General features: G+C 40.0%; 2 protein-coding genes across 3 annotated transcripts; both read left to right on the top strand.

Annotated features, from left to right (window-relative positions):
• The first annotated feature begins 741 nt into the window (after positions 1 to 741).
• got1l1 (glutamic-oxaloacetic transaminase 1 like 1) lies at positions 742 to 9,597 on the top strand. Its single transcript, XM_069699643.1, has 8 exons — positions 742 to 975; positions 1,542 to 1,723; positions 2,018 to 2,141; positions 5,296 to 5,513; positions 5,620 to 5,770; positions 5,818 to 5,860; positions 6,687 to 6,829; positions 7,345 to 9,597. Exons 1-8 carry the CDS (start codon positions 801 to 803, stop codon positions 7,482 to 7,484), a joined length of 1,176 nt encoding a protein of 391 aa, XP_069555744.1. The 5' UTR covers positions 742 to 800; the 3' UTR covers positions 7,485 to 9,597.
• prlhr2a (prolactin releasing hormone receptor 2a) lies at positions 9,374 to 18,267 on the top strand. 2 transcript variants are annotated; one of them, XM_069699784.1, is made up of 3 exons: positions 9,374 to 9,459; positions 14,353 to 14,830; positions 15,871 to 18,267. In XM_069699784.1, exons 2-3 carry the CDS (start codon positions 14,373 to 14,375, stop codon positions 16,505 to 16,507), a joined length of 1,095 nt encoding a protein of 364 aa, XP_069555885.1. In that variant the 5' UTR covers positions 9,374 to 9,459; positions 14,353 to 14,372; the 3' UTR covers positions 16,508 to 18,267. The 2 variants fall into 2 exon arrangements, with proteins under 2 accessions (XP_069555885.1, XP_069555884.1); XM_069699783.1 differs by lacking the exon at positions 9,374 to 9,459 and adding an exon at positions 12,436 to 12,702.
• The last annotated feature ends 930 nt before the right edge of the window (positions 18,268 to 19,197 follow it).

Here is a 19,197-nt window from a genome sequence, read left to right as displayed (position 1 = left end):
CCTCTGAAATTCACTGCTGTTATTTTCATCATCTTGAGAAATGTCTCATGTTCAATCTCTGCCTGGAGGAAAATCTGTTTCCTCAAAGCATGATGCACATGCAATGCGTTGGTTGTTTTTTTTCATAACTTGGAGAGATTTACACTCCAGGCTGGATGTGTCTGAGGTTAATTGGTTCCTGAGCAAGAAAACATTGTCTGGTGTACAGAGATGTACAGACTATCTTTGCTATATTTGATATAATCTGAAGCGAATGTATAGTGTATGACAAATGAACTACTCCGATACCTCTAACAATGAAGAGGTTGCTTGATCTCTGAAAATGATCTCAGAAAACTCATATTTGGTTAAAAATGTTTCAAATGTATCAGTGGAAGTTTTGGATGTGGGAAAAATATGTCGAGCCCATGTTGATATTACAAGCTGCCTCTAGACTCCTTACTGTTTGTGTTCTAATTAATTCATGGTAGCTATGAGACCACTGAAAAAAAACAAAAAGCTAATGAGGACATGAGGGTCCTCTTCACACTGATTTGCTGTCAGTGTTGGAGGCTGAAGCAAGCACACATCTGAGGCAGGTGGTCACCAAAACGGATAACTGATCCTTTCATCTCAAGATAGGCTGTTAGCTCACTGTGATGGCAAAAGTAAACTCACCAGAGCCACAAATTAGGGAGTGACAAACTCATCCATCACCGTTGCCTGGGTGACCGTATCTAAATACGTGCTGTAGCTTAGCAACAGTGCCTAAACAAAAGGCTCACGCAGCTATCGGGCTTATTTGTCTGGCTGGGTTCAAGATGAACAGACCTGACAGCAGCCTTGATGAAAAAGGGGTCAGCCAAAATGGAGACCCAGGAGGTCATCTCACCCCGCTTACCCATACTCACACCGCAGCAGCGACTCCCAAACCAACGCTATTGTCTGCCCTCAAGAAGGACGCTGAGGTCAAGAAAGTTTTTCTGGCAGGGAAAGGTGAGTCTGCTCTTCTTATGATACTTTTTGTTTATTTTTAACCAGAAATAAGAAAAGAGGGAGGTTTTCTCCCCCTTCAGTAAATTTGTTATTACAGGTTTTCTTCTATGCACAAATTCAGTCACGTCTGAAATAATGTGCAGTTTAACACATTCCTGCAGGAGCCTAACAGAATAATGTGCCTTTTTATATTAATATAAAGATCCTTAATATGGCATGAAACTAGAAAGAAAAAGATTACATATGAGCAGAGCACTGGAACAGTAGTCACCGTGTGGTCCATTTACACTGACTGCATCGAATTACTCACTCACTCTGGAGGTTCGCAGACATTTTCTTTCACCATAATCACCAGTAGGCAGCCCCATACGAAGTTGCAGTTGTTTCTTGATTACATTAATTACAAAGAAAATTTTAATGCACACATTTTAGAAATGGTTGATTCTGAGAGCGCTATTGTGAACCTTTTTTTTTTTTCCTTTTCTAGTTTCCTTCACAATGATGTTTGAGTTTGATAGCGTTTTGGTGGATTAAAAAAAAGCTGTGGCAACATCTGTCCTTTGCAGAGTATTACAGCGAGGAAGGGAAGACATTTGAATTGCGTCTTGTCGGAAAAATAAAGCAACAGTTGAGCACTGATCCTACTCTTCGTCCAGAGTATCCATCTTCTCTTGGTCTGGAGGAGTTCACCCGGCGTGCGACAGAGGTTGCTTTGGGGAAGAGTTCGAGGGCTATACTGGAGAACCGGGTAATCTCAGCTGTACATACGTACCATATCTCATTATAGCAGCGGGATATATTTACACCTTACTTTGCACACTAACGAACACGACGACATGAAGCAGTAGCCTGCTGGTAATCAAGCTAATCATGCAATTAAGTAGCATTACCATCACTTTGAGACACAGCAGAATACTCTGTAATTATGAAGTCATGGATTTACCTCCAGCTTCAACTTCAGAATAAATCAGATCAGCACTTAGGTGTTTCCACATCAATCATTTCAATAACTCGGTGCTTACTGGCTTTTTTTTTTGTGCAGGTGTTGGGTGTCCAAACTCCTGGTTTTACCGCTGCTGTACGTCTTGGAGCTGAACTCCTGAAGCACTGGTACAATGTTAATGCCGCTTGGTGTGGGCCAGTTTACCTCTCTTCCCCTTGTGATGGTAAATGAAACATAACTTATCCTGGACAGCATTTAAAGATGGAACCACCAATTTACTGGCTTTAAAAAGTTGAAACACATAAATTATGAGTAATGTAGCTGATGATGCTAATGTGATGGTGGTAACATATGTGTAGGAGCTACATGTATTAATTCAAGCTACTGTTGTCTAACCCAGGAGTGACGCACTTCGCTTCTGTTTACTGTTACTGTACATTACAAGCTAATGTGCTTTGAGTAAACATTTTGCAGGCGGATCCTTCAGTTGCAGAATGACAATCCCTTTTTTTTATCGTTTCCAAAGAGCATAAATGTCCAGTGTTCGGTTTCCAGCGATATATCAACACAACTCACAGCCGGACATACAAGCTTTAGCACCGCAGCAATCAAAAACCCTTCGCCCTCCCCGGGTCACCACCTGACAACACCAATGACCTTCCTGCCTCTGCACATAAGCTCTCAATATGTGGGCTGTCACAATCATTACATTTTAGTTGACAATTAATTTGAATACAAATAATTAGAATTAACTGGGTCTTTTTCTGTTTATTTAATGCCAATATTATAGTAAAACCTTCATCATGGTTTAATAATATGCATGTAACTTGTGGTGAAGAACCATTAATTGGCTGTGATGTTTGGCTTTGCAACTAAATCCATGTCAACAGATAATGTCAACAGATGCTCATCGAAATGTGGTCGGTTGGATATTAAACACATTAAAATAAACAGCTGGGGCACCAACTCTCCACTCATGTAGAGGAGAGGAAGAGGGCGTAATTAGATAATGTCAATAAATCTCAGTCAAACCTCAAGTCGTGGAAAATGACAAGGAAATAGTGATAAAATGTGAAATTTTTGTTAAGTTCCATTCATCGGTTTTAATACAGATGAATGGAAGCACTTATCAAGATAATGCAAAATGATTGTTCTCAGATCAAATAATTGTGATCAGGTGATTATGTTTCAACACCGCCAGTCACACTTAAGTGTTTGCACATCGGTCCAGGTGTTAAGGCAAATTCTGCCTGCCAGCCGAGAATCGCATGAACCTCGCCTCCACAATGCAACTTTATTTCTGGAGAACTTTGGCTCATATGGTTTTATCAGCACATACTTTGAGCCTTTTTGTCTCTACACATTTCATACATTTGATACAGATTTAAGCTGAAATAATGGGGGATCCTTTACTGCGCAGCAACTGTTAGTTCTGCCAAAACATGCACGTACACCTTGAAACTCAGTAAGTGAATTTAAAATCAAAATTTGATAAAAAAAATCAAATGGTTTTATCAGCACATATTTCATTTGATCGGCAAGTAAATTTACCACACCACTTTTATTTGTCTGCATTTTTAAAATCTTTAAGTATATATATATATTATTGTTTCAATAGTGAGATAAATTAAGGAAAACTTGTAAATTTTAGACCAATCAGATGAAGGGAATGCTGAGTGAGTCTAATAAAACATGTATGACTGTGACTGTCCAAAACTAAAGACTTCACATCAGTTATCACTGGTGTAGCTGACAAAGAACATTAAATTATTTTTAAATAGTAGACCTACTACTCAGCCAATTAATTAGTGAGTCGTAGCTCTCCCCGCAGCTGTGCGCGGTCACGTGAGGTACACGCAGGTGTCTGCGTGCAGGCAGAGCTCTGCATGTAGTTACGCATCTCCATAACGAGCAGTCAATTAATAGTAACGTCTATTGTCCGCCTGCATCGACAACCACTGTATTTAATTTCTGTCCAGTCGTGTGTGTGCACAACGTAAAAAAAAAAAAAAAAAAAAAAGGTGTAGCTTCACATACCTGTGTGTGTTCAGCAGTGGTCAGATGCTCCACACACGTCCTCCAAAACATAGCAGAAATCCTCAGCCTCCCTGGTCTTCTTTTATTTCTAACGTGCCTAAGTTTTCAAATAGCTTTTAATCCGGTGCAGGATTTTTTTTTTTTTTTTTTTTGACCAGGGACTTCATTTCAAACTACTGCAGCAGTCCTAACCCTGCAGTGGCCTGTCTGACGTGTTTCTCTTCTGTTCACCAGACTTTACCAGCTGCGGTGTTTCGTGTTAAGTAAAAACAAATATATTGGCTGTTCCGCCGTTTGCTGAATGACAATCGCTTTTATTATTATTATTATTATTATTATTATTATTTCCACCTTGCGTAATTGTCCGGTTTCCACGCAGCGATAAATCAACACAACTTTTAGCGCCACAGCGGGCAAACAACCCTTTGTGCTTCCGGGGTTAAACACCTAACAACAACGGTGACCTTCCTACCTGAAGACCTGACCTCTACATATTAGTACAGCGACACCCAACGTACACACAGTGAATAACAATTCAATTCTGGGATTTCCGGCTCCTTATTTGGCTTCTGCTGTATGTTCTGCACTGCTCAATTATCTGTCTATGTCTATCATGTTATCAATTCAACTACAGGATCAATCATATGTAAGCCACCACGGACCATAAATAACAAATGAATACATGATTTGTAAACAGTGGGCAGTCACGGTGTCCATAGCAACACAAGTTGCATGAAAATGAATACACGAAGGAGACACGATGTGAAGGATTGCACGTGAACAGATGATATTTGGTCATAAATACATACAGGAGTAAAAAATATTCAGCAGACATGTCAGACATTCACAGAGAAAATGTTACACCTTCCACATACAGAACATTTAGTTCATTTCTGCAGATGTAGATGCTTTAAAGGAGAAGTAGAGGAAACCTGTCAAGAGAAAAAAAAAAGGATCATATTTAAACACATTAAAATTAAGTGCAGCACAGGTAAGGCCAGCAAAATGTGTTACCCTGTGTACATGTGCTGCTTGAAAAGGCCTTGATGTAAATGGGGTGCACTCCTGATTTTCATTTTCTTTTAAATATAAATTTTCAACAGAATATGATATGTAAACATGCAAAAATATTGTGTAGTGATAGAGACAGCCGTTTTAAATGTGAAAATACTTTATTGACGAAACAAATGCAGCCCTTACTAGAATCTGTAAGATTGGTGAAAACAAGTGCAGTTGCACCTTAATGTAACTACATGCTAGGGATGAAAACAGCATTGATCTTGAGATTTACTGCTTTAGTCATCTAATATAATGTTATAATGTCTTAATCCTCCCTGCAGATTCATTGGCCAGTATCTTCCAAGCAGCAGGGATCCAAGATATCCGTGAGTATTATTACTGGGATGACAAGCAGCGCTGCATTTGTTTGGAGAAGATTGTGGAGGATTTGGAGAGAGCTCCAGAGAAAAGTGTTGTTGTTCTGTCAGCATCTGCCCACTACCCAACTGGAGCCGACCTCTCTCCGAATCAATGGTCCGCGATTACACAACTCATCAAGGTATCTGACGTGTAGCAACACTGATGATCTTTAACAGAGGCTAAAATTACGAGGTCTTCACTTCCACTTGGATCATCATTTGCTGTCTTGGCACTGTTTTCAACAGAGGCGCAGGCTTTTCCCCTTCTTCCTGCTGCCTGCTCAAGCGTTCTGCTCTGGAGATTTAGAGCGAGATGCTTGGCCTGTACAGTACTGTACATCGCAGGGTTTGGAGCTCCTCTGTGCGCAGTCGTTTTCCCACTGCTTTGGTCTATATGGTGAGAAACTAAAATTATCTCAAGAACTTACTGTATGTGTCCCAAAGGAAGTCCACGTGTCCAAAAGAGCCCCTACTACAAACTAAAACTGTAATCTGTCATTTTAACTCCAACCTTCTGTAGGGTCTGGGGTTGTTGTGCTTTAAAAAAAAAAAGGAAAAGGATACAAGTCAATTTGAACTCAATTTTATTTTCTATTGTGCAGTTTGTTACCTCACACACAACAGTAAAACCCAAAACGCCAGGTCGAGGTGTAGCATATGAGAGGGGAAGAAATGGGCTACATTCCCTAACGCAGGGAATACGAAGCAGTGATCAAAAGTCACACAGAGCCACGCCAGCTTTTTGCTGCAAAAATGGCTTAAAACCAAAATGTTCCCACAGCAGGGCTGTTATGTTGTTGTATTTGGCTTTGCTACCAACAAAATCATTGATTTTTATTCATGGATGCTTATCAAAATGCAGATGGTCAAAAATGAGAGGGTAAGTGCCTCAAGATAATCAGCTGGTAGCACTGATTCTCCATTTGTGTGCCAAATAAAACAGCAGAAGAAGAGGACACAACAACAATTTAAATTAATAAAAATGTGCTGGTGACAGCTCAAACACAAATGTAAATATGACATTTGTGTTAGTTTCTTTCAGATGTTTTTTTTTTTTATAGATGAATGGAAACAATTCCAACGATAGTGGAAAATAACTGCAATCAGCTCAAATAATCAAATTATGTAATAATTGTGACAGGCCTATTTCAGACATGAAAGGCTTCAGAGAGTTAAACTGGTTGTGTCGACAAAAACTTTCACTCACAAAATGCACCCTTTTATCCTCTCAATCATTTAATATTCGGTAGGTGTAGTAAGTATAAGTATACTTCATTTATTATTTTCAAAATGTTGTCTACTGTGTTTCCAAGGCAGGGAGAAGTTCAACGCATTGTTGAGAGGTGTTTGCTGATCAGAGCCATTTTAAGAGAAAAGCTGAGGCTTCTGGGAACTCCAGGTCGCTGGGACCACCTCACTCAACAAGGCGGACTCTTCTCCTGCATTGGCTTGAATGGTGAGAAACTTACAGTACAGTTCTGTGTTGAACTTTTTGGGGGAGTTTTTCTAAGTCCTTAAAATCCAGAACAGCAAATAAGTCACTTCACAAGCTTCTAATGAGTAGAAACCAAAATACTGTCTGATGTGAATAATTCGTTTCCTCAGCTCTTGCTTTTTTCTGTGCTATTAAATCCTTTGAAATACCTAACTGGCATTTACAGAAACATTTTTCATGAATGAAATCAAGGTCTGACATCCAGGGTCTGCTTGAACAGAATTTGAAAATATTGCATTTCATACATAGTTAAATATTTGGCTCATTTTATGCCTTCAAAATTATGCCTTAACCTTCATCAGTCTCCATTGAATTAATATTTATGATTTTGGTGTCATCAAAGTGATATTCAGGGATTTTATATATATATATATTAGAAAGGATTGCGGAAGATAAAGCAACACAGCCCATGATATTAACATAAATGCTGATGTCCTTTCAGTGTATTACTTGAAGGTTTTTTTTGTCCCTTTTAGGCCAGCAAGTAGAATTTCTGTTAAACAGCAGACACATGTACCTGCTCTCCAGTGGTTGCCTGAACGTGAGTGCAATCAACGGCGGTAATGTGGACTATATAGCCCAGTCCATCCATCTGGCTCTGACCACTTCACTCTGATCGTACGGCTTTTGATAAAGGTCTAAAATCTGTATAAATGGAGCTTTTCACCCTGATTGAAAACACACTGAGATGAAAATATTCAGTTTCATGTTTACCGTGATTAGGATTGGAGCTATGGCCAAAAAAATACTGTTATAAAGTGCTTTATTTAATCTTAGCGGAATTCATACTACACACTAGTCTCTGTGTGTTTTTCTCCCTCAAGTGATCCAGTAATAGGCAGCATTATGTTTTTTCAGCATACTGCAATATTGCACTGATTGTAAAGTTAGACTGTATGGACCCAGTACTGGATCAGCTCACCATAGTGTAATCCCTAGGTATTACTGTTTACTCTGTATTCAAAGTAACACTGCTACTGTATCCTATAATCTTTACATGTGTTGTCAACCTACAGCTTTTGTTGTAGCTTGCTTTTCTCTATTTTAGCAAGAGCATAGTAGCAAGAGAAAAAGCCACTGATGCCATTTGGAAGTTGTTTTTTTTAGTAGCCTACAGTTTGACTTGTCGTTAGCTGCACTAAAGATTAATTTTAAATTATCCAAACAACAACGGTCAGTACGCCTCATTTGTTTGCTACAGAAAGTTGCTTCAGTTTGGTAGATAGCAAAATGGCATTGTTAGCTGGTTATAGCTTACATTTTTTTGAATTTTATCAATATAAGGTCAAACTTACTTTATGTATATGGAGATGTAGCCTATATGTGATCAGGGTCATGAATGGATGAGTAATTTTATATTAAATTGACTGTTTACTGTCAATTAGTTTTTGTAAATTCAAAGATATAGTGTCTTCTTGTGGCTAGATATTGTAGCCTACATTTTTAGAAACAACATGATGTGTTTGTGATGTCCTGTCAGAGTGATGCGTCTTTGACACGCAGCCATATCATTTTGTTGGAGGCCTTCAACCTATTCAATTTTTTTTGAAGTTGCTGTGAACACAAAAATGACTCAAATGTATTGAAGGCACATGCTGAGGGCAGTTTTCAAATGCCCCCAATTCACCAGGCTTTGAGGAGTGGGCAACCTTGCCTGAAAGATTGTTGCAAATGCCCGCGCTTCTTTTATTTGACTTGGTTGTGCTGTATTCTTTTGTACCATATTTACATTCATAAGCTTTTTTTTTGTCTGGTTTGATTCTTTTTAAATATCACTAGTCATAAAGACAAATGTACCTTACAAATTTCTTCTGATCAACCAGGTTTATGTCTCAGTGCAGGACAGCACAAACAACCAATAGCTACAATCATGTCTCACTTCCAATGTGATCAATCATGTTCAAATCAAATTAGAAAAACAAGAAGTCTCATTTGTAAAGATTCTTTTTTAACTGGATTATTTGAGAGCTTTTACATGTCATGGTCTGAGTAATGTCTTTTTTTAGAGCATTTCCTTTCCACTCTCGGAAACATTTCCAAATGATGTGAATGTATTGAGTAATCCTCTCCTCTATCATGCATGTCTGTGTGGCAGTGATGAAGCAATACATTTTTTGTTATTTTCACTTTTTTTTTTTTTTTTATAAAGAATTTTTTTTTTGGAAAACATAGGGCTTTTATCTATCTTCATATGCCCAGACGCCCTCGTTTCATTTATGAAATATGCCATTATTGTCCCTGCGTGCTGTTTAGTTCAGGGAAACAGGTTGCGACAAGGTATTTAATGGAGCCAGTGTGCTCGCTCTTTTCATTTTCAGTGACCCTGGATGAACAACGAGGACAATCAGCATGCACCATCATACAGAGTCTGAGCCATTAAATCCTACCTGGAGCCTTTTGATTTGCATCTTAGCTTGCATGTACACAGTGTTGCAGATGTTTGCTCATATTACAGGTTTCAAGTTTATGATAAGCTATTTACGTACCTTCTATATTCCTCATGCAGTTATCATCACATACGTGGATAAAGAGGATTGCCTACATACAAATATGACCACGAACACAGAAGTTGCACAGACTCCAGGAGAACGGTATTGTTTGCCTTCTAGCTAATTTTTGTGTACATGACATAAATACCCCGGTTATTGTCAGGTTTTTATCTCATTTTGCATGTAATATGCCTGGATATATAACTGATGTACCCAAAAATAAATCAGGATGCTGCTGCATTTCTACTTCTCATCCATGTTTCTGAATGATGGACACTACCTGCTCAGGTACTGCTTTGGCCAGGTGACATAACACAAACAATCATGGCAAGTGCCAAGACTTTTGGAACGATGGAAAAATGGAAGAATAAATGTCTTTTGGTAATTAGTGTTAAATATATTTGGTAATTCATATCTGGAGAAAGCCTCAAAATATTTGCACTAGTCACATTACAAAATTATAGAATTCACTTACAGTGGAATAATTCAGGTCTATAATCATAGTCAAATAAATTTAGGGTTAGCAGTTACAGGCATGTCCGATGAAGGTGTTTGTAAACAGCACAGGTGCTTGAGCAAATTGCATTCAGTTGATCAAACCCGTGGTGTAGCATTAATATCTGGATGCTCATGTCGTTGCAACATTAATTGACCTCGTGAATCCAAAACTTAAACAACAAAACTGGAATATTGCCATAATTAGGTCAAGATATTCATTCATCCATATTGAATTTTTCATATGCTGCTATACCACAGCTAGAGATTTATTTAGTAAGGTTAGGAGCACACTTTCACACAGAGAGAAAGTAAGGTGTTTTCTGCCTCAACCGTCTAATCCATTCCTGAGCACGCATCCAAGCAGCAGCGTTGATGTTAACCTATACTGTGAAGGTATAATCACGTCACAGACAGCAGTCTAAATAGTTATTCATTGAACTTTGTCGCCTGAGCACGAATAGTCACAGCTGGAGGTCAATCCAAGCAATAAATTTAGGGCACACTGAGTGCCACTGAGTGGACGCAGAGCAGCCTCTCTTTACCACAATCGTAATTGATCAGGTGTTCAGCTGGCCAGAGATTAGCCACGACTCATATCGAGCATCAAACAAAAGCTATGAACTTCAAACAAAAAGAGACCCCAATACATGGCAACTACTGTCAGATTGACTGGCAACATAATCATAATTTCAAGTGGAGTATGAATAGGAAAGAAATGATCTGAACTGTGTCATCCTTTCAATAACAGCAATTATAAATATGCATGCTGTTCTACTGGGCTGTGATGCCTCGATGGCCTTGACAGGACACACTTTACTTAAGAGTCTCTTTTGATTTGTTGATACATTTTCCCAATCAAGTTTGAACTTCCAGTTGTATTATTCTATATTGAACAATGTATCATTAGGCCTGTCGTGAAAACTAAATAAATTCATCTGCCGGTTCAGTCATAAATCACAACACTTGATGATTCTTATGATGGTGAAGTAGGTAATCCAAAAAGTTTTTAGGAAGTTCCCAGAATTTTACTTTACAGAACTTTAACACTTTAAAGGCTGCAGTGATTGAAAACATTTATCATTAACTATTGTGTAATGCATTTGTCTTTTTTGAGCTGTGAATCTATCAGGAGAAAAGTTGTAGACAAATCCCCAAATTACTAATATTTATGTCTTTGGAAGTTAAACACATGACCAAGAGTCTACAGCCACATGAGCAGCTTTACTATTGCCCGGTGGTGCTGCGTGCTGTGTCTCCTGCCTCGGGGACCAAACATGCCATTGTCACTGTTCCCACTCCATGGATGGACAGAACGGTCTCGGACTTGTTCCCGTTTATTTTGCAGGTTTCGCAGCGATCTCAGGTCAGCTGCTCTGATATTATTTATCACTGTGCAGGTAACTGTGGACTTAGTCTATTAACTTGTCTTCAACATATTTTGCCATTATTGTTGCTGCTTTCATATACTGACCCTAACGCATCTCCACACTGCCCCAACTGTTCATGTGCGCATTGGATCTTGTAGACGTGATGAGTTCATTTCTGAGGACGTGCTCAATTAATGTTTCAAACGACACAGGATACACGAGATAGCCATTATGTGCATACAAATACATAGTTAAAAGGAAGTATCTCTGGCCTAAGAGTATGTCCGGCTTCAAATTTCTCATATAGCTTTGGTATTTTCCATCTTTCCTAGCTACTGTTTTCGAAGAAATCCTACTACTAATATAATTTAAAGAAAGTTAAAAAAAAATTATTATTATTATTATTTTTTTTAAATCCATAGTTTGGAGGAACAAGAGGTTCAATTAATAGTTTCCTGCACAGGTTCTTTGCAGCTTGAGTAACTTAACCAACAATCTGCGTGCAGGAAGATGTGTGAATAGAGTTAACCTCCATTGATTACAACCAAACTCTTGTAGCTTTAAATGAACGTGCTGAAACCTCAGTCACACTGAAAACAGCTTTCACTGAGAACATCACATCAGGATCTTCTTTAACAGGCCTGGTCATCTGGCTTCACACCAGGCTGCTGATTCAGAATCAATCCTCTAATGACAGCATTTAGCCATGGTTGTTTTGCCTCTGCTAGAGCTTGTTTAGGAGAAACTGTGAGTCAGATTGCATAAACTGAAGCACCATGCCCACAGAGCTCCATCTCTGATTGCCTTTCTCACAAAGACCACTACCAATACATAACCTCCTTATCAGTCTGCCCCTCTGTCCCTTTTACAAATATTTGTGACCATGGAAGCATGACAGTTCAAGCATTAGAGACAAGATAGCAGTGATCTCTGTTGCACTAATGCAAATAGGGGTGACCTTTGGGAATGAGAATAAAAAAATATGCTCATCACCATGACCCATCCCTATTATAACTACGGATGATGGAGGAGTTTCTTGGTTGCTCGGTATTTCACAGAATAATTTATATATCTGCTCAGGTGTTGTACATTATAGTTATAAGTAAACTACAGTAGTCTGGTTTAGGTTAAGTAGGATTATCTTCCACGCAGACACGCGCGTCCGTCAGTCACTTGATTTGTCAGTCAAGTTTAAAGCAGATATAAAAGCGAGCCATCCCCGTGAGCTGCGCTGCACCTGTTGATCGCCTCGCAGCACCCTCGCTTAACATTACAGGTATGTAAGTAATTACGATGCACATCTACTGTCTGCTGGAAAAACGTCAGGCTAAGAGTGCTGATGCACGGCTTTAATAGTTGCGGCTCAGAAACCCGCTCGTTTGCGTGAGAAGCGCGGATATCTCCAGAGACGCACGAAGTTCCGCGCCGAACATCTTCTGCACTGATATTCTGCATCTGATAACGGAGAGATCAACACACGGTAGGTGTGCTATCTGGTCACCGGTGCGAGATGAAAAATGTGTCTGTTACCTAAATGTAATCAAGTCTGACGAAAAGAAAAAGACGCAAATGATGCAAACGTGCGTCAAAATGCTTTTCTCTTTAAAAACATCTTTAAAGTTATACTAGTTATTTACGCTGGACTTGGAGGGGTTTTAAATAACTCGTGGTGTGTTTTTGTTATGTCCGACCGACTATTTCTACATCTGCAACGTCACGTCTTTTCCATTCTATCCATATTCCAAGGCAGCATCTAAGAGACTTCAGATAGGCTGTAAATATTCTTAACAACTTACACCGACGATTACTAAAACTATTAAGCTGTAAATAGGCTATATGATATCACGATATTGGTGCCAGGGTTATCTTGGCATTAAGGATACTGCAGTGTTAAAATCAGTTAATTCATTTGAAGAAAAAAAAAAAACCGCTCGTGTTGGCAGAGCATCTGGGAGCTAAAAATCATATTGTGATCCTATTTTTGTTTGACATTTTTTTCCTTCATCCAAATAATCTAATACATATATACATAAATATAAATGTAATCCGTGTCACTTACTAACAAAAACAAGAGAAGCACCGTGAATCGCCTCCACCATTCACAGCAGGCTCTCTGATATTCAGGCAACAGTTAAATGCGTTATCATGGTTTGAACTATATTTTCCAATTACAATAGAAATTCTATCCTGTTATCGTCAAGTATATTTATTAACTCCCATCAGCAAAAGGTGTAACTGTGGAACATTTAGGGGAATCCGTGGCAAGAATCTTTCCTGTAATATTTTGCCAGTTACTGTAATAAGAAAATGATTTTTTTTTTTTACTGTTGTCAGAGATCAATTTTAAAGGTTCCTCAAGAACTCCACAGTAGCTACGTTTTAACTTAAGTCCGACTTTTTTGCAGATCTGTAGCCTAAAGACATTCAAAATGCATGTGTATTTTTTTTTCTCCAAATGTGACACTACTGTGTGAAGTTGTGTGCTTGTGCGAGTATTGCCATATGTAGTCATGCAGCTGTGCTGTCATAACATGTCCTTCAAATTTCCTCAGTTCAGCTAAATATAGTTGAAATGAACTATTTCAGCTGGAACTTTAATGTGCAGTGTTTGTGTTGAAGTTCTATTGAATTCACTGAACAGCGCTGGTTGGAGGTGATGGGCAGCCTACTTGATGTCAGAATTACACTGCAGCAAAACAAACAAAAAATCAAGTATTTAAAAAAATAGAAATAGAAATTAAAAAAATATCTTTGTAGTAATTTCTAATTAATGAAGGGAGACCTTGATGTAGTCTAACAAAAAGAAGTTACTGTCAGCACAGTGTTTTGTTTTTTTCTCAGATAGGACTGATACATTCTTTATCACAAAGACGACAGTTGTAGCTGGGCAGAAGAACTGGCTCACGAAGCTGCTCGTCTTGTCTGCAGTTACGTAGGATTATACAAAAAAAAAAAAAAAAATACAAACTGTGCTTGTAAATGCAGTCTGCAGTCGTAGCAAATTAATGTGCATCACTCGGTCAGTATTCCCTATTTGCAAATGTGATTTCTGGCAGAGTTGGATATTTCACTGTATGCTGTGGAATAGCCTACATAACCTTATGGTTAATCACAACATCCCCCCCTGCAGGTGGACACCATCCTTCTGGGATGGAGGACGCAGGCAGTGGCTGGGAAGCCGAGCTCACCCCCCCGTGTGTTGTGATGCACGGCGGGAATGACACCGTTCGAGTGTTTGAGGTGGCGCTGCAGAACGGCTCCTCGAAGCGCAGCCCCCAATTTGTGGGTGTGGAGCTGCTGCAGTCTTTCAAGCTGCTCATCATTCCCTGCTACACTCTGGTGGCCCTGGTGGGCGTCTTCGGCAACTACTTGCTCCTCTATGTCATTTGCCGCACCCGCAAGATGCACAACGTCACCAACTTTTTTATAGGAAACCTGGCCTTTTCTGACATGCTGATGTGCGCTACATGCGTCCCCTTCACGCTGGCCTACGCCTTCAACCCGCACGGCTGGGTCTTCGGCCGCTTCATGTGCTACCTTGTGTACCTCATCCAGCCAGTGACGGTGTACGTCTCGGTCTTCACTCTCACCGCCATCGGTGTGGACAGGTAAGTCGTAATGAGCCGGAGGACAGTGGACAAACTTTCTGGATTCCTCTTGAATTTTCTTTTTAAACATCCAGCTTCTCACCAACATCTCCTAGTGAATCATCAGATGAGCAAAAAGAGACAAAGGTTTTCAGCTTGAGGCATTTACGCAAACAGTTTTAAATCGCCCTTTGGCAAACTACAAATAACTCAAAAATAATTGTACATTGTTGCAGCAGCAGATGCAAATGTCTCTAAATGTAGCTCAGAATACAACTGAGATGCTCAGCACGACGATGCAAGAATATGTAACAATGATTTGGGCCACATATTTCTGAAATGTGACCCTTATACAAGTTCTGTGCTGTATTGTTAGATACTCATTCAGGAGTCGATGCGTGACATTTTTCAAGGATAACAGATCTTGAAGTGCTTTTCTCTGCGCACTCCAGGACCTTTCAATGAAAGTTCAAAGAGTGTGCCTGATGTGGGAGATGAGCATTGAAACGCAAATGTTCCGGTACATTCATGGTAGCCCTTTCAAATGTTTTGCCTTGAGTTAGAGAGTGTACCTCTGTCATCAGGGCATTGTATTTCTTCAACGGTTGCTCACAGTATTCGACAGCTCTGGAGAGATATTACGCACTAATCCCATGCTTTGGGTTTATCTAAATGTAAATCTTGTCTGTAAGAAGCACAACAAGGCTGGAGGATTAATTACCCGACTGGGGTACGGTTCCTCATTGCTCAATTACAGTAATCCTGCTCTGCTGACCTTACTTACAGAGGCAGACCTGAATTGGATTTGATATTTGTGAAACTAAAAGTTTTTTTTTCTGGTTGGAGACTGCTAATTTAGCATTGATTTAGTCCTGTTGTCATTTTTTTAAGCCTGCAATGTCTGCGGGGCTTTCAGTAATAGCATACGATTACATGCACATTGACTGTTGTTGGCAAGCATTGACTGGTTAATGTTGTTCTTCTTCGTCCCTGCAAATTAACTCGCGTTAGCATCAATAACTCCGCATCCTCTCGGACTCCTCTGCTCTCCTTCTTCACAGATATCACGCCACAGTGCACCCTCTGAAAAAGCGTATCTCCGTGTTGGCCTGCACCTACCTCCTGTCAGGGATCTGGCTGCTGTCCTGTGGTCTGGTGGCTCCGGCTGTGGCTCACACCTACCACGTGGAGTTCAAGAACGAAGGCTTCATCATCTGCGAGGAGTTCTGGATGGGCCAGGAGCGGGAGCATCTGGCTTACGCGTACAGCACCCTGTTCATCACCTACGTCCTGCCTCTGTCGGCGCTCTGCATCTCTTACCTGTGCATCTCGGTCAAACTGCGGAACTGTGTGGTGCCGGGCCACCACACCCAGAGCCAGGCGGAGGCCCAGCGCATGCGCAAACGCAAGACCTTCCGGTTGGTGAGCCTGGTCGTGGCGGCGTTTGGCGTCTGCTGGATGCCCATCAACGTGTTCAATGTTCTGCGCGACATCGACATTGACCTGATTGACAAGCGGTACTTTCTGCTCATCCAGCTGCTCTGCCACCTGTGCGCCATGAGCTCGTCTTGCTGCAACCCTTTCCTCTACGCCTGGCTGCACGACCGCTTCCGTGCCGAGCTCCGCAAAATGTTCACCTGCCGCCGTCGCATCGGCATCTCTGCCAACAACTGCGCCACAGCCAGCGTGGTTTTGTGAAGCTGTTGTGAGGGTCGCGCACACCTCGTCGTGGGAGCATTCCGTCAACGTTCGGGGAATGCAGAATTAAGAAGGGTGTAGACCCCTGTGTCTGTACGGTCATCCGGTTTTCACTCAATGTAGCCGTATGACACACAAAATAATTTCGTAGTCTAGTTGTCAAAAATTCCCCCCTCTTGTTTACCAATATGCTCAAAGGAGAACTCTACTGATTTACTGTCGCCGTCGCAGACTGTTCCCTGCTTCCCCTACCACCACGGTGCCTACATTTCCTACTCACCCACCAACAATTTGGTCAAAAGGTTTGAATGTGTTTCTAATAGCGACCTCGGCCTGTAAATAAGAGCTGGACAACTCTCCTCCACTTCCTCTCACTACACAAAAGTGAATTCAAACTGCCCTGCATATACGGACTTCCGTATTGCGCTGGTGACGTCATTGGAATCGGAGTCTGCGCAAATGTGATCAGTGGGGATGAAGCCGCGGTATCGAGGTTCCGCCCACACACAGAGCTGCTGTCAATCATGACGTCACACCCCTTATTTTCTATAGTGTCAAACAACTACTTAAAATAAAACTTACCAGAAAGACAAACATTTAAAGAAACATTAACGTGATAAGAGGGAGTTATGACAGAAACCAGATCAGGCAAAAGTCTGTTTGAGGTCTAAATTTATTTTTTAGTTTGGTCCAACTGCTATCACGGTGTGGCCAGGGTTTATGACATATACGGGGACTAGCCACTAGGGGGCGATCGATATGCTTTGGCTTCGCAAGAGGGGAGCTTTTGTGTACGTTTTTATGTAAACTCTATGGAGGCAACTATTTATTTTTTGGGGTTAATAAGAATAATAACATTTAAAAAGAAAACGAAATGAAATATATAATGATTAAAAAGAAATAAACAGAAACAAAACATAATTACCAGGAGTATCTACAATCAAATCAAAAGGATATAGATCAACTTCAAAAGGGGTTGACTCAAGTAGCCTCACGTAAAGATAAATAGCAGCTACAAAGGTCTGGGAGGCATCACTTCTTTTTAAATCCACACCCCCAGGAATATTTCATTTTCAAACTGTAAACATCATTCCCAGTCTACTTGCGTCAACGTTCTCACTCTGGAGCCAAGGAAGACTTCATATAGCCTTACTTTAATACAACAGTGTGGAAGTTAAACTGAACACACTGTGATATAAAAAAACATTAGTGGAGTTCCCCCTTAAGCCTGAACATGAGTTGCGTGCCATTCGTGTGCTATTTGTGTCCGTTCATACAATCCCATTGAGTAACCTGCTTTTTGTAAATCTAAATGTTTAAACCTATTTTTGAAATATCTCTTTCACATGAATGGAAAAATGTTGCTGTATGATATATTTATGTGTTTCAGTTCTTAATAGTTTGTTTTTTTAGTCTTTTTAAAACACAACTGGGATTTATTGACAATAATAAAAACATTGAATCATAAACATATCCGACTGGTAAGGATACAGTATTGCATTTGTATTTCCATTTTAGAGAGATCAATCTAACCTAATTATTTCATTTTAAATGGGGATGCCTGAAAATGTACGAATTACTTTTTCATTTACTCTTCAGTTTTGTCAACAGCATCATTTACATTTGTGTTTGACAGCCTTTTGTTTGAATTAGGTGAATAAAGGAGTGGATTTACAATCTGATGAAATAATGGGAAAACAAACAAGTTCAGCTGCATTGTTACTTGGCCTGAAGGTCTTTGTGTACAATAAAACATGCTATGTATATTTCAATGGCTACACTTGTTTCTCATCATTGTTGGGCTGAAATTCATTTTAAACGAGACACTAATTTGTGTACCACAGATAAAATAAAAGTGCTACAAGTGGGAAAAGACAGAACATCTGGTTATGGCAAGAGCAGTTGTCAATACAGGTGGCTTATTTTTAGTCTTAAATGATAAATATGTAGATTAATATTTCATTTAGATACAGTGGGTACGGAAAGTATTCAGACCCCTTTAAATTGTTCACTCTTTGTTTCATTGCAGCCATTTGCTAAAATCAAAAAAGCTCATTTTATTTCTCATTAATGTACACTCAGCACCCCATCTTGACAGAAAAAAAACAAATGTAGAAATTTGTGCAAATTTATTAAAAAAGAAAAACTGAAATATCACATGGTCATAAGTATTCAGACCCTTTGCTGTGACACTCATATTTAACTCACATACTGTCCATTTCTTCTGATCCTCCTTGAGATGGTTCTACTCCTTCATTGGAGTCCAGCTGTGTTTAATTAAACTGATTGGACTTGATTAGGAAAGGCACACACCTGTCTATATAAGACCTTACAGCTCACAGTGCATGTCAGAGCAAATGAGAATCATGAGGTTGAAGGAACTGTCCAAGGAGCTCAGAGACAGAATTGTGGCAAGGCACAGATCTGGCCAAGGTTACAAAATAAGTTCTGCAGCACTCAAGGTTCCTAAGAGCACAGTGGCCTCCATAATCCTTAAATGGAAGAAGTTTGGGACGACCAGAACTCTTCCTAGACCTGGCCGTCCAGCCAAACTGAGCAATCGTGGGAGAAGAGCCTTGGTGAGAGAGGTAAAGAAGAACCCAAAGATCACTGTGGCTGAGCTCCAGAGATGCAGTAGGGAGATGGGAGAAAGTTCCACAAAGTCAACTATCACTGCAGCCCTCCACCAG

This window comes from Brachyistius frenatus, unplaced genomic scaffold, assembly GCF_029030835.1.
Source record: "Brachyistius frenatus isolate BFR_SWC_R1_liver_20210118 unplaced genomic scaffold, ASM2903083v1 Contig_31, whole genome shotgun sequence".
Lineage (NCBI taxonomy): Eukaryota > Metazoa > Chordata > Actinopteri > Embiotocidae > Brachyistius > Brachyistius frenatus.
Note: the sequence above shows the minus strand (reverse complement) of the source record. Positions and strands in the feature narration are given on the sequence as shown.